Source organism: Brachyhypopomus gauderio, chromosome 14, assembly GCF_052324685.1.
Source record: "Brachyhypopomus gauderio isolate BG-103 chromosome 14, BGAUD_0.2, whole genome shotgun sequence".
NCBI lineage: Eukaryota > Metazoa > Chordata > Actinopteri > Gymnotiformes > Hypopomidae > Brachyhypopomus > Brachyhypopomus gauderio.
In genome coordinates, this window is record NC_135224.1 from 15,293,462 (window position 1) to 15,307,261 (window position 13,800).

At 43.7% G+C, this 13,800-nt stretch overlaps 2 protein-coding genes across 3 annotated transcripts; one reads left to right on the forward strand and one right to left on the reverse strand.

Moving 5' to 3' along the window:
• Nucleotides 1–246: 246 nt before the first annotated feature.
• ap2m1a (adaptor related protein complex 2 subunit mu 1a) lies at nucleotides 247–6,554 on the reverse strand. Its single transcript, XM_076971920.1, has 13 exons — nucleotides 6,397–6,554; nucleotides 5,333–5,451; nucleotides 3,558–3,823; nucleotides 3,116–3,198; nucleotides 2,972–2,977; nucleotides 2,696–2,831; nucleotides 2,131–2,275; nucleotides 1,953–1,967; nucleotides 1,553–1,675; nucleotides 1,308–1,443; nucleotides 1,040–1,137; nucleotides 800–911; nucleotides 247–509 (listed from the first exon to the last, which is right to left on the reverse strand). Exons 2-13 carry the CDS (start codon nucleotides 5,404–5,406, stop codon nucleotides 375–377), a joined length of 1,329 nt encoding a protein of 442 aa, XP_076828035.1. The 5' UTR covers nucleotides 5,407–5,451; nucleotides 6,397–6,554; the 3' UTR covers nucleotides 247–374.
• Nucleotides 6,555–7,632: 1,078 nt separating this feature from the next.
• On the forward strand, nucleotides 7,633–13,251 carry anxa13l (annexin A13, like). 2 transcript variants are annotated; one of them, XM_076971918.1, is made up of 11 exons: nucleotides 7,633–7,777; nucleotides 8,456–8,531; nucleotides 8,947–9,041; nucleotides 9,602–9,772; nucleotides 10,110–10,143; nucleotides 10,349–10,428; nucleotides 10,802–10,870; nucleotides 10,947–11,048; nucleotides 11,352–11,427; nucleotides 11,780–11,892; nucleotides 12,132–13,251. In XM_076971918.1, the coding sequence occupies exons 1-11, from the start codon at nucleotides 7,763–7,765 to the stop codon at nucleotides 12,249–12,251; spliced, it is 951 nt and encodes a 316-aa protein (XP_076828033.1). In that variant the 5' UTR covers nucleotides 7,633–7,762; the 3' UTR covers nucleotides 12,252–13,251. The 2 variants fall into 2 exon arrangements, with proteins under 2 accessions (XP_076828033.1, XP_076828034.1); XM_076971919.1 differs by lacking the exons at nucleotides 7,633–7,777; nucleotides 8,456–8,531 and adding an exon at nucleotides 8,583–8,591.
• Nucleotides 13,252–13,800: the final 549 nt, after the last annotated feature.

The following is a 13,800-nucleotide window of genomic DNA, read 5'->3' on the forward strand; positions in this document are numbered from 1 at the left end:
GGAAGTGAACCCTGGAAAGAGAGCCCTTCTGGGTGTTGGAACGGGGACTGTAGCACCCTCTCTAGTGACTTCCAGGACCTGAGGCTAACACTCCTGCATGGATACCTCTGACAACTAAAGAAGCTTTGGAGTCGGTGTTACACACACACACACCCCTCCCATGAAACCACCCTCTCTGTTCATAACAGCACCTTTCATTAGAGCACTTTCACATACAAATGACCCCTTTCACACTGTACAGAATTCTGCATTTTGTTTGTTACTTGGGATTTTTGCCTTTTTTTTATTCATCCATATATCTTGAGAAGGAAGGAGAGATACACATGGAGTTTGAGGACAGAATACGATTGGTCCCTCCGCTCGGACGTGGGCGGTCAGCAGCGGGTCTCGTATATGCCGCTGCGGCCGATGTAGCGCACCCATTTAATCACGTCGTGGTCGCTGTAGTTCAGCTTCGACTCGAACACCTTCAGGTAGCGCACCTTCAGTCCGGAAGGCGCAAACGGGACCTGCGGGCCAGGCGGAGCACAGGGACTGAGCATCAGGTATATATCGCCATACAATACAATTCCACATGATCCATGGCACAATGTCGCTTCTCTGCCGTCACACAGCACAGGTGCAAATAAATGCCCGTCAGTGCAGGAGCACATCAAAATATCGAATGACAAACACTAGTATGTCGTCGTGTAGTAATGCATGCCGTCGTGTTGACATTTGAACCCCGCTGAGACCACAATAGGTACCCTTGCGGGGAGAGCTACATTGTGAAGGTGTGGCTGACGGAGAAGAGGCTCACCTCAAAGTTCATCGAGATGGGAGGCCGCGCCCACTTCTTCTTGTCGTTCGTGGGCAGCAGTTCAATCTCGGCGCTGATCTGGGATTCCTTCATCCCAGCCATGCGTTTAATCCTAGAGCAAGTACAAGAGGAAGCAAATCCAGCGGCTGCCATTTTGAACACCATGGCATGGTTTTGAAAGCAGAACTTAGTTTTTAAAATAAATAAGGAATGATGACTGGATGGAGGGTCGTGACTAACTTCCACACGATGGCGTTCTCGCTGGCCTTGTATTTAGCCTTGCCCTTCATACAGATCACCTGCACGCCACTCGTGTTGAGGGGGGTCGGGATACGCACCTGGTCAAAATAAAAGTCAGCATTTAGAAAGCTCTAAATATACCATAACTCATTATTCGTCAGACTGCTTTTATTTTTAAAGAACAGAGAAACTCAATCACTTGATTGTAGAAGAAAAGCACTGAACAGAAAAGAAAAGGGTAGAAAGAACGAAAACTGCTTCAGCTTGCCTCGATCTTCTGTGCAAGGAGCGAGGGCTTGAAGTTGGACTTGATGACAACCTTCACCTCCAGCTTGGTGCGCCCGACTTCACGGACCAGTGGGATGACCCGGAAGGGCAAGATGATGTCCTTGGTGGTGCGATACCTGCGAGGTGAGACGTACACCGGGTGAGCGCGTGACCCCAGGGTGAGCGCGTGACCCCAGGGTGAGCGCGTGACCCCAGGGTGAGCCAACGGCCGGGCGGGACACTGACCTCATGAGCTCATACTCTCCATCGGGTGGGATGAAGCTGATGCTTCGCTCCGAGTCGAACTTGCTCAAGCGCACGCACTGGTGGAAGGTGCAGTCGTCAATGGCGATGGACTGCTTCCCACTGCTGGACCTCGCACAAGATAGGCAGAGTGAGGGTGGAGCAAACTACTAGTACTACACCATGACCCCTACATACACATGGACATGTAACGTGTCTTAATAATGGTTGATTCTCTTCATATGATGAGATTTGTTGAGGAACACATACCCAATAACAGCTAAAAGGCAAACTACGTATGTAACAATGGCAAAACAGCTAGTAGTATGAGAAGTAGGTGATGAGGAGTAAAATAAAGATGGCATATTGGGGAGTGGACATGAAGTCAAATATGACACAGTACCTTCCCCCTAACTCACTGAGGTACAGCAAAGAGAAGGAGAGAGAGGAGAGAGCAGGCAACAAAATCTTAAAGCAGCCCACACAACAAACATCCAAATGTCTCTTCTCAGATTCGTTTGGACACCTTTTTTAAAAACACAAGTCCATCCTGTAGAGTAAATCATAAGGGACACGTTCACCTTTTCCCGGCTTCGTCGCCAGCCCCCGCCTTGCCCTGCTTGTCGATGACGATCTTGTCGTTCATGCCAAACTTGCACTCGGGCATCCCGCTCAGGTAGCTCTTCATGACCACGCGGCCCGACACGTGCGCGCTCAGGACCTGGCCTGGAACCAAAAGGCTCGTCAACAAACTGCCGTTAAACTGACAAAAACCGCTAACGGCGCCGAGCCGACACGCAGCCAGCCACCGAAAACGCCTTGGCCGGAGCCCGGATGGAGCACTCCGGGACGGTTTCAGGAGGTGTAGGGGCGGTGACAGTGTGTGCACTGTGGCCGAGACGATCACAGGGAAGGTGGGTGATGGCAAAGGGGCGGAGCCAACAGCAGCAAAAATACCATTTACACTAGTGTTTGAGTGGGTTCCTGTGTAGGGCAGTAATAGTGCTTTACTGCTAGGGTTACTTGCCTGTCGTCAGGCAAGACACAGTTAACGGTTACTGCATTGCTAACCTTTGGCAGAAACACACAAGTCTCCACTATTACACCGTTATTAAAGCTCAAGTCCCCTAGGGGGCGCCACCTCACCCTGTGGAGACATGAGCAGGTTCACGCTCTCCAGCACGTCGAGGAACAGCTCGTTGCGCCGGTATTTGATCCCTTCGCGGCGCCAGCCGATCTGGCCCGTCACCTGGCTGGTGATCTGGGACTGCTCCTCCTTAGTCTGCGGATCCAAAAGACGCTCCGTCAGTGGCGGAACATCCACCACCGCCCCCATCTCACCCACATCGCCATCAACGGCAGGACCGCGCACGGCTCAGAGAGAACGCAAAAGTCTGCAGGATGTTGGTGGGTTTTATTTACCTGATGCTGTCCATTCAGGTCCAAGACAGAAGAACATGGAAAAAGAGAAGGACTGAAGTTACAAAACGTGTTTAAATGGAACAATGGAACAGAGGTTGTTGCTGTCTAGACCGGAGGGTGCTTGTGTAAAGCCTGGGTCCCCACCTGGCTCTTAATGCCCTGCTGGGTGATGAAGGTCTTGAGGGCTCCGGTCTCCGAGTTCTGAGGATATCCAAAATCCAGAATCTCTGTGCGAGAACACACACATACTCACAGTCATGAAACAAAGCATGTCTCAAAAATTCAACAGTTCACTGGCTGTGACCCAGACATTGTGGCCACCATTAATTGAACTCCAGTTATTTATTTAGGCAGCAGGCTAGATTCCTAGACAGCTCAGGGCGTCCACGGGCAGGCGTGCAGGTCTGCCAGCAGTGGCCGTGTTCCAGGAAAACCCAGTTAGAAGAAGCTAGAGTCTAAGAGAACCCAAGACCAGAAGGCCACCATATGGTAGGTGGAAAGCAAACTAGGCTAAAACGGAAAGGCGTGGAGGCGTCTGGGTGAGCGAACCGGGCTGATTGGTGACCCGTCACCAACGCAAACTCACCGTCCAGCAGCTCATAAATGAGCACAAAGTTGTTCTTGATGTTCTCCTCGCTGATCTTGCCGAAGTAGGCGGTCATGACGTCGCACATCTTGTAGAGGAACTCGAACACCATGGCGGCATTGACGTTCTGCTTGGTGACGGCGGCGAGCCAGATGTTGGAGCGCTTGACGTGGAAGAAGCTGGTGCGGGCGATGTTGGTGACGGGCGAGCGCACCTGCTGGCGGGCGTGGATCACGTTCACGCGGAACGCGTCCACCGCGTTCCTCCTGCGAGTGAGAAGGTGGGGGTGAAAAATCAGCAAAGGAGGCTGGGGAAAGGGGGAGGGGCTTAATCATCATCCGCCCCTTCTCCTTTGCTGTGAAGTTTTTGACGTGGTCACACTTCGTGGTTGTTCTTTAGGCAGAACCTTGTAAAGACTTCAGGAACCTCTAACATGTTATTAGCACATGTAGAACAGGAGTTCTGACTTGCCTTTTATAAATAGGCTGTAATTTTTAAGTTTCCTGCTAAGATGGGAAAACAGTAATCACATGCGGTCACAGACTACTACTTAATGAACGCTAATACCTTAATTACAAAGTAGGAATCCATGAAGGTTATGGGAAATTATGATCCATACAAATCTCTTGGTTGAGAAAGCAATATTCCATTCTAGAGTAAAATATTTGCATTTGATGCAGTTATATTAACTAAACTGAATGAACTTTGCACTGTGTACCAAAACCCCAGAAACCCTTGCAAAGAGCAGGAGCTCAGGACCACTCAACATCAACTTCATCAACCTGTTTGATGAACATGTCAATAAATTAATAACTTAATGAAGTTACACTCCTATCTTGCCTTTGGCAGCTCGAGACTTTACAAATCAACAAACTACACAACACTTTTACATCCAGTCAACACACTACTGAGTCGCAGCATGTGAAATGAAATCTCCTGCAGTCCCTTCATGGTGGCCAAGGACAGTGGCATGCATCATAGTCACTTCTAATTGGTTGTTGGGCATTGGGGGTAATTCTTTGTGCTCTCTTGATAAAACAGCTCTTACCTACTGTGACAGTAGCCAAAAGGGTGACAGTGAGACATTAAGAAGAGGATGAGAAGAGAAATAACAAGGACATTGGGATGAGACACATCACATCATGCACTATGAATAAAGACCCTGCCATCCCAAAAGGTTTTTACCAAACCCCTGATCTGTAGCAATTACTCTTCCTGAGAAATAATAAGTAGCCCAAGTAAATTGCCATATTTGTCAGCTGTGATTTTCACCCCAATCGAAATTTGTCCTCCACAAGACCGGGTTCCCCAACCACCAGACCCATGTCACAGATCATGAAAGTAAAAACAGCACGTGAATCAGCTTAAATCAGCAAAAAATCTAAAGCATAGCTTCTCCACACAGAACATCCTGTGTTTCTTCCTCTGACTGTGTCAGGGTGGCCTCTCTGAATAAGAACAATAGAACAACAGTATCTTTCTCTTGTATATCCAAATCACACTTTCCTGAACATGTCACCTTAAATGATTCAATCTCACCAGATTACAAGAACCAGCAGCTCATGCAGAAGTCAAGCAGAAGAAGTAATTATGTCTGTGAGAAACTGATTAACTCTGTAAAACACATTAATCCACTTCTACACCTAACCAAAACATGAACCAACTGTAGCTCAACTGCCATTTCATACAGCTTAAACAGCTGAGGTATATCTCTAGTCTCATATCCAAGATAATATATCAAAACAACGCGGGACTGCCCCTCCCAACGTACTCACCCTATGTCATCGCGGTACACGCGGGAGATAAGCACCTCCCCCTTGTGGTTGTAGATGAACAGTCCTCCAATCATGGTGGCTGCTCCTCAGACCTCACATTCCATGATGGCTTCCTGCACCTGAGGGGGCGGGAGAGTCCACACGCTCCTGAGACTCAGGTGTATGACAGCTACGCGTGTAGTGTTGTGTATGGAGCCTGTCTGGGGTGTCTAGTGACCACGAAAAAGCGAGAAGCTGTAGCCTGTTAAAGGTAAAAGCCTAACGTAGAGGGTATTATTTTGTCCACTAGTCCATCTGTAGGCACGCCAAGAAGGTTTAGGCCCTGGTTATTTACATTTCATGTTGACTTCAGTGAACCTGAACGAGTTGGTTATTCGTGAACATGGCGTGCATTTTTTATCCATTAAACGGCTTATTAAATTATACGTGTATGGACCATGAAAACAACGAAGCTTTACGAGGTTTTAATGTCTACCAACTCACTCCCGGCTAAGACTGAAACCTAACCTAAACCTAATTCTCCAGGAAAGGATTTGCATTTGTTATAAGCACATAGAAAATACGGCTTAAAATGAATAAAGCAGCCCCTGGTGGTACGTGACCAGTGACCTGGCCTGGTACGGGTATAAAATACATACATCTATTTCACGTACATTAAACCTTTCGTCGCAACACCATCTCTGGTCATGATAATAATGTTGTAAAGTGGAAGATGAGCCAAACAGGAAGTGTCAATCCACCGGTTTATTCGCAGCATAATTTGTAAAAGATGTCCGCCTTAACGGAAAGGCGAGTTCATGAAATGTTAACGTATTCCCTGCTAACACCCTAAATTTAGCCTGCCGAATGAATAGCCCTCATTACGACCAACACATTTTGACCTAAATCACTAGACCGTTTATCCAGCAATGTGCCATTTCTTTACGCTTCATTCGAGAGTTCGTGTTCACCCAAATTAGTTTTTACTATAATTGCGGATAATCATGACATAGCATATCTGTCGAGAAATAATACAGCTTTGTTAACGTGTATCGCTGCAAAAAATAAATAAGAAACGACCATACCTCAGTAGTGTCCGCTCCTGCAAGCGTGGAACTAACGTCCCGTTTCCTTGGGCTTTTTCAGGATCAAAGGGATCAGCGGGACATTAGACTCACCAACGCGAGTCCCTCCCTTGGCCAGGAAGTCAGCTGACGGTCTTGGTCGCGCATGCGTCGTGCGAGCTGCAAGATGCGTCGCCTTGCTGCTGGCTCAAAGGGGCCAGGTCACGGAGTGTCCTTCACACAGCATCCCCAAGTTTATGCCACGCTTTCTACACACTCAGTTATACTATACTATCACTTTCCCTCCCAGTTGATATTTACAGGTATTTGAACTATAACTTATCTTTCCCTGATATGTTAAATTAATCCAGCACGCGTCCAAAATTTTATAATTTTAAAATTTTATAAACGCCATTCAATTTTCATAGTTCCCTATACATGCTGGTTCAGCGCAGCTAACTTACTGAAAGTTATTTAGTTGCTGTAGGGACTCAAAACGCCCAACTACTTTTGTGTTAGCGACTGCCAGATGTTTGCAATCATTTGTGTAAAATGGGGTCAAGCTATTCATTTGAAATCATGCACTCCCATCCAGAAATGCTCCAAACTCCAAATAAAGGGTTAAACAGTCCCACCTTGTTCAAAGTGTTCGTGTATGGTAGCCTACATTTAAATTTGGACAACATTACTGATTGTTCTTAATAGGTCTGTTAGTAAAAAGGTCTGTCAGTAAGGCTTGTATTTAACTGTCGCTTTTCAAACGTACCAAAGTAGAGATTGTTATATAATATATAATGTATAGCCTATGCAGCCTATTATTTAACAGATCTAATTGTAATCTTTATGTGAAAGGGGTCTGATTTTCCTGTTTTTCCTAATGTCAGTCTGCAAATAAAACCAATCCTGATGCAAAGACAGCAAGACAAAACATCGCAAGCCATTCTAGTCATCAGAAGGTCACAACATTGTGGTATGAGCACGTGGGTTGATGCTATTTGGTCAAAACAAAGACTGTTTTGTCCAAATTCTCACTATCTTTGTTGTCAGATTTGTCACTGCTTCTCTATACTTATACAATGTTAGTGTATATAGTCTTTATATTCTCATTAATAAAAAAGATATATTTTTTTCTTTGAATATTAGTCAGGCAGTAAGGCACTGCGTTTTGGTTAAAAGTAAATGACTAAGGTAGCCTATCAGCCTACGATTTTGATGCAAACCCTGTCTAATTTTGCAGTGTTATATTGTTGGTTTCAGGAGCAGTGGGTTATCCACGTGTGGGCCATTGGAGCGGGTGACGTCAGCGGTGCAGTGGAGTATTTTTGCTGGCTAGCGCGAGAGGGAAGTAGGACTGGTGTGGCCGTGCGATTAGTAACATCATCCAGAGATGGGCAACGTTCAAGTGGGTAACGTTCTAGACCGGAGTATTTAGGGCTTTATCTAGCGTTAGTGTATTCTCTTTGTAGGTTCTTGTTCTAAAAAAGTGTAATTACAGATTACTGCAAAATTATTGTATACGTGTAATTTATTATTGTTTAATATCATGCGTAGTTTTGCGTAGTTGCTGTTTTTGGAACACTTGTCTTAGGATTTTGGCATTGCGATTGCATTTCCACTGTTTTCTCAAATTTTTACATTTTTATTTTTCATTTTTATAAACATGCGTATTAAAACCTACATACGAGGATGCAGAAATTAACTTTTTACATTTATAATAACTTTAATCGTTGCAATCGTTTACAATTGCTGTATGTTAATGCAATATACGAAACATTTTTTTATAATCAGTACGCTTTATAATTGTTATCACAGGCAGTGGGCGTGGCTAAGGAGATATTTCTCCGCAGCAGCGCACTTAGCCAGCCAGTGACTCAGCAATGGGTGTATGACTACACCCTTTCCGGGGTTTAGCTACAGTGTCCAGCTTAAACAATATATTTAGATAATTTTTTTATTGATACCATTTTTTATTGATACTGATGACTCCTCAGGCATTCACTAGTGCTACGAGCTTTATATGCAACAATTTTACAATATTGGGTTTTGGTGTATGTCAATCTGTGTTTCTCTCTCATCTTAGCCCACAATTGTTCCATATGAGGATTTTGATGTGGTGGCAGATATTAAAGCTATACGCAAAGCCTGCAAGGGCATGGGTAGGTCTACACAAACGCATGGGTAGGTCTACACAAATGTCAAATCCTGCAAGGGCATGGGTAGGTCTACACAAACGCATGGGTAGGTCTACACAAACGCATGGGTAGGTCTACACAAACGCATAGGCATGTCTACACAAATGTCAAAGCAAACTGTATGTAAAAGGCACAGGTCCTCAGTCCAGTCCTTGGAATCTCCCAGCCAGGGTTCAAAAGAGCCACACCCTGATAGCTCTGCAGCTTCTGATTACCTGCTCCAGGTGTATGAAGATCTGGAACAGCACAAAAACCTGGTCTGGCCTAGGGACACCAAAGACTAGATTGAGAACCTCTGTTTGAGGGCTGGAGTTCAGGTCATGTCATGGAAATCACGAAACTGTGCTGAGGTCACAGATGATGTCATTTCCTCGTGCAGGTACAGATGAAGAGATCATCATCGCAATTTTAGCAAACCGCTCCGCCACCCAGCGGGTGGAGATCAAGCAGGCGTACTTTGAGAAATATGATGATGTAAGTAAGGTTCCGTCTTTCCTTACAAAACCACATAATCATCAAGTTTTGAGTGTCTGAAAGCAACACTTCTGCAATAAAACAGTATTGCGTGGATAGTGGTTATTGTAGAGGCTGTCATTTTAGATATCTGCTTGTATTTTTAAGGAATGTTCAAGCATTTCAAAAGTCCATGTAAAATGCAAATTTCAGAGTCTGGTTAAATTCTCATAAGAGCTTGTTGTAGCCTATAGACTTTATTCCATTTATGTGAAACATCATGGTGTATTATTACCTTTACCTTTGATCTTTGCACTCTGGGTGAATGAAAATGAATGCTTGCCAGATTTGGTTCATGCATCCATTTTTCTTCATGACGTGGGAAAATTACATATTTCTAAAATAATGATGTGCTGGTATCCAGTGTTCCATGGCTGATATAATCCCATTGGCACATTTGAAAATGGAATGGGAAGTTGCCATCTAACATTAGCATTGACCTCAGACTAGAATCAACGAGAGCTAACCAACAAGATTAGCTGTTAAGTCACATGTGGTTTGACTAGAATGCTCTCCCATAGGAGCTGGAAGAGGTGTTGAAGAGTGAGCTGACAGGAAGCTTCGAGAATGCCATCATGGCCATGCTGGACCCTGCTCCCGTCTATGCCGCCAAAGAGCTGAAGAAAGCCATGAAGGGGGCGGGGACTGATGAAGACATACTGGTGGAGATTCTGTGCACCAGCACCAATCAGGTCTTTCCATGATTGTATTATTTTACATAAGAGCAGCAGTCACTCAAACTTCAAACTGCAGGCATTTGAGATTTTTGAAAATCTAAAAATACATTAAAGTGTAAAATGAATGTACAATTTCTCAAGCAGTTATACATGTAAGAATCTTTATCTTAAAGGTTTTTACTCCATATTGAAGGTTGCACCTCATTTGTTTAGAGCGTCTTAAAGATACTTTTAAGTTTCCTCAGGCTGTTCAAGGTTAAAAAAATATATTCATATATTCAATTGAATAAAATTTAAGGCACAATTCTATAGAACTTCACAATGTAATTTTTGCTGTTTGTTTAACCAACAGGATATTGTGAATATTAAAGAGGCCTATGCCCAGGGTGAGTCTGGATCCTGTATAAATATGAGAGAGAATTAGCCAGCACCATCATTTGCACTGATGCTTTACTGCTAATGGTTCCAGATAGATAGATAGATAGATAGATAGATACTTTATTGATCCCAGAGGGAAATTCCTGAACCATCACTGTGAGATGCAATGCAACAATGAAGGTAAACACCGTTTGTGTACTGTGATCCATGCAGTACATGGGCAGGAGTTGGAAGCTGACATTGAAGATGACACAAGCGGAGATGTTAGAAACCTGCTCATTTCACTCCTGCAGGTAAGATTGCAATATACAATACGTTACTAAGTACTGTTAGAATCTTTTGGCGTATGTACGGCTACAGCTACGGCTACGGCTACAAGGTTGTACCTCATTTGTTTAGAGCGTCTTAAGGATACTTTAAAGTTTCCTCAGTCTGTTCAAGGCTAAAAAAATATATTCATATATTCACATAAAATTTAAGGCAGAGCTTTTCTATGTAACAGAAACCTCGCACCAACACTGCCTAAAGAAACAACATTAACAAACATATTTGTAAAAACCCAGGGATGTTTGGCCCAGAGATGTTTGGTGCAGCAGAATTGTATTATGAACACCATTCATAATTCCACCAAGTATGAGTTGCTGAGCCACACTTCTCCTCTCATAGGCCAGCAGGGACGAGAGTTACGAAGTGGACGAAGGCCTAGCTGAGCAGGATGCCAAAGCACTGATCGAGGTGGGTCTGGACTCCGCCCCTATCAGTAGTTTGCAGCAGGGCCCTCTGTGACACCGTGTTACTCTGGTTTCTGTAGGCCGGGGAGGCTCGGTTTGGGACAGACGAGTCCACTTTCACCCACATCCTCACACGCAGGAACTACCTGCAACTTCAGGCCACCTTCAAGGCCTATGAATCGGTATGAATCAGTTCTTTCTGACATCAAAAGAGTTGGAATTGTGTTATAAATTATAAGTGGAATATTATGGATAGGCTTAAGCATTATGATACAATTAATATATAACCATATATTAAACTTTACTTTCATTCCAGTAGCTTCTTAAAGGAGTTTGTTTTGTTTCTGTTCAAATGATCTCTGTACAGTTTGATTAGGTTACATGAGTAGAGTTTTCAATATTGTTTCCACTGATTTCTAAGCATGTTTTTTGTTTTAACATTAACAGCTCAGTTATTTGAATAATTTGTTTCTCTGCCAATGTAGCTTTCTGGAACAGACATTCTCGATTCCATCGACAGTGAGGCCACAGGGACATTAAAGGACTGTTACATGACACTGGGTAATGTTTCATGATTCTGAGTAATGTTACACGTCTCTGGATAATATTACATGTCTCTGGGCAACACTACATGGCTCTGGGTAACGTTTCATGATTCTGAGTAATGTTTTATGTCTCTGGGCATCGTAACATGTGTCTGGACATCGTAACATGTCTCTTGGCAACGTAACATGGCTCTGGGCAACGTTACATAACTCTTGTTAATGTTACATGACTCTGGGTAATGTTGCTCTTGTTGACCATGGCCTCCACTGGATCCCTTGGATCCTTGTAGTGATCACTGCACTTGTTTTGCTGTGTGTTTTTATTGTTTTACACTTGTTTTTGTTGTTGTGCTCTCTTGGTGGATCAGTTCGGTGTGCCAAAAGCCCCCAGCTCTTCTTTGCTCGTCGCCTGAACGCAGCTATGAAGGGGGCGGGGACAGATGAGGACATTCTTATTCGCATCATAGTGGGACGCTCTGAGGTCATTTCAAAGAGAAACATTCACACTTCTGATTTAGGCTATTTTAAATAATATTCGTTGTTTTAATGCTTGTTTTTCTCTTGTGCACCAATAAATAAAATTCCAGATTAATACTATTGCTACCATAAATCCATAAATTCTCTATTCTTCTTCTTTCACTGGTTAAGCCATAACAGTGTCAACAGTGTGAACTCAGTCAGAATACAGTTTTTTGTTGTCATTTTTCCATTGGTTTACAGGTTGATTTGGAAACCATAAAGGACATGTATCTGGAGAAATACGACATGACTCTGAAGGACGCCCTCAACTCTGACTGTGGGGGAGACTTCAAGCGCCTCCTGCTGGCGATACTGCACTGAACACTGAAAAGGCAAACAAGAGCTGCTCTATGTAACAGAACCCTCTGACCAACACTGCCTAAAGAAACGACATTAACAAAGTGCCCACTCTGAATTCACTCTGAACTCACTCCACAATTCACTTCTTCAGTCGATCCAGCCATTCGCTGCCATACCACCTCTGAGATATATTCTAAAAACAAATGGTATAAAATAGTTTTGGTATTTAATTGACAACCATTTCTACTGACATTTCATAGCACACCATTCGTGGCTGAGATTAGATCTAACCAGCGTGTTTTCAGCCTCAGAGGAATGTGGTTTTTAAAATACAGATTCACTTTGTCTACTCATCACGACAACTTTTACAGCATCGATCACTAAATCTTTCTCTCTTGCCATAAATCTGTATATTAAAATGGCATTAACAACCAAATATCCCTGAACATAACTTCATATTTTATGCACTTCGATTTGTTACTGCGTCTGAAAAGTGTTAGGCTAGTGTCTTGCATTTTAAATTCATCTCATCAGACAGAATGTTTAAGTGCTCAAACTGTAATATCTTTTTTTAAATAACCTACTTCATACTGTCTGGCAAACTTGTAGCAAACTTCTCTAGGCTTCTTTGTACTGACAGTTTTCATATTACCTTTTAGTAACAACAGACCATGTTATTATTTTTGGTGTTTATGTGGTCATTCGAAAGTCTTCTCTCCGTTTTGACGTAACCTATGCTGCTGAATGTCAGCCTTACACATGCTCTCTCCAGCGTAGCACCTGGAGGACGTGTACGCCTTATGAAGACAGATGTAGTCTAGTACACTGGCGATTTAGTGTATGCTGTTTTGGTGTAACCCAAATAACCATCACTTTCCTCTCAATACTTCCTGGACACATATGTATGACAGTGACTGCAAAACATAAGTAATAAACAGGTTGAAGAATAAATCGGGTCTCTTATGCTAGCACTCAAACGAAAGCATGGTGATGAAATGAATAAATAACGAAAAATGTCAAACTCGCATCTTCTGATTATGTAATGTTTATCATATGTAAACATACTTATGGTTTTGTTTTGGTCTTGAAAGGCGAGCCCTTTTAATATGTGAATCATGTCTGTATGGCGGGGAAGTGCAAGAGTGGCGTGATGTTGCGAGTGGGATGAGAGGGGCAGTGTGAAAACAGGAATAAATAACTGAGTGGTGGGTTTGAGTCTGAGAAAAGCTGCCGCCCAAATGGATTCTTAATTCAGTGCCTAATTTTGCCGGTGTTCGTTTTCTGTGGCCCAGTGGGATGTGTTCTGGGACCTCTTCTGCGGCAGAGATGAAAGGATTCATCGGTACAACCGTGTTGTGTTTTGTTGCCGTTCAACCTGTGCTGTATTACAGAAGGTCTGTGCTGAGGTAATGGGAGGCTGACTTTAGCGTTTTAATTACAGCAGGGCTGTGCTGCATAATCCGCAACGAGATAGTTAAGCGTGGACTCTCTGCTCCGCATATGAAACGCTTCCATATGTTACTAGTCCGACCCGGACCTTTTGAGAGAGCTGTTGCCATATTCCACCTTG

Bases quoted from the DNA above. Each gene is read 5' to 3' on its own strand.
- ap2m1a (XM_076971920.1), bottom strand. From the start codon at position 5,406: ATGATTGGAGGACTGTTCATCTACAACCACAAGGGGGAGGTGCTTATC. The intron at 2,276-2,695 runs GTGAGGTGGCGC...TTTTGGTTCCAG, and splicing joins CCTGCTCATGTCTCCACAGG to GCCAGGTCCTGAGCGCGCAC. The intron at 1,138-1,307 runs GCAAGCTGAAGC...TATTTTGACCAG, and splicing joins TCCTTGCACAGAAGATCGAG to GTGCGTATCCCGACCCCCCT.
- anxa13l (XM_076971918.1), top strand. The intron at 9,773-10,109 runs GTCTTTCCATGA...TTTAACCAACAG, and splicing joins TGTGCACCAGCACCAATCAG to GATATTGTGAATATTAAAGA. The intron at 11,049-11,351 runs GTATGAATCAGT...CTGCCAATGTAG, and splicing joins CCTTCAAGGCCTATGAATCG to CTTTCTGGAACAGACATTCT.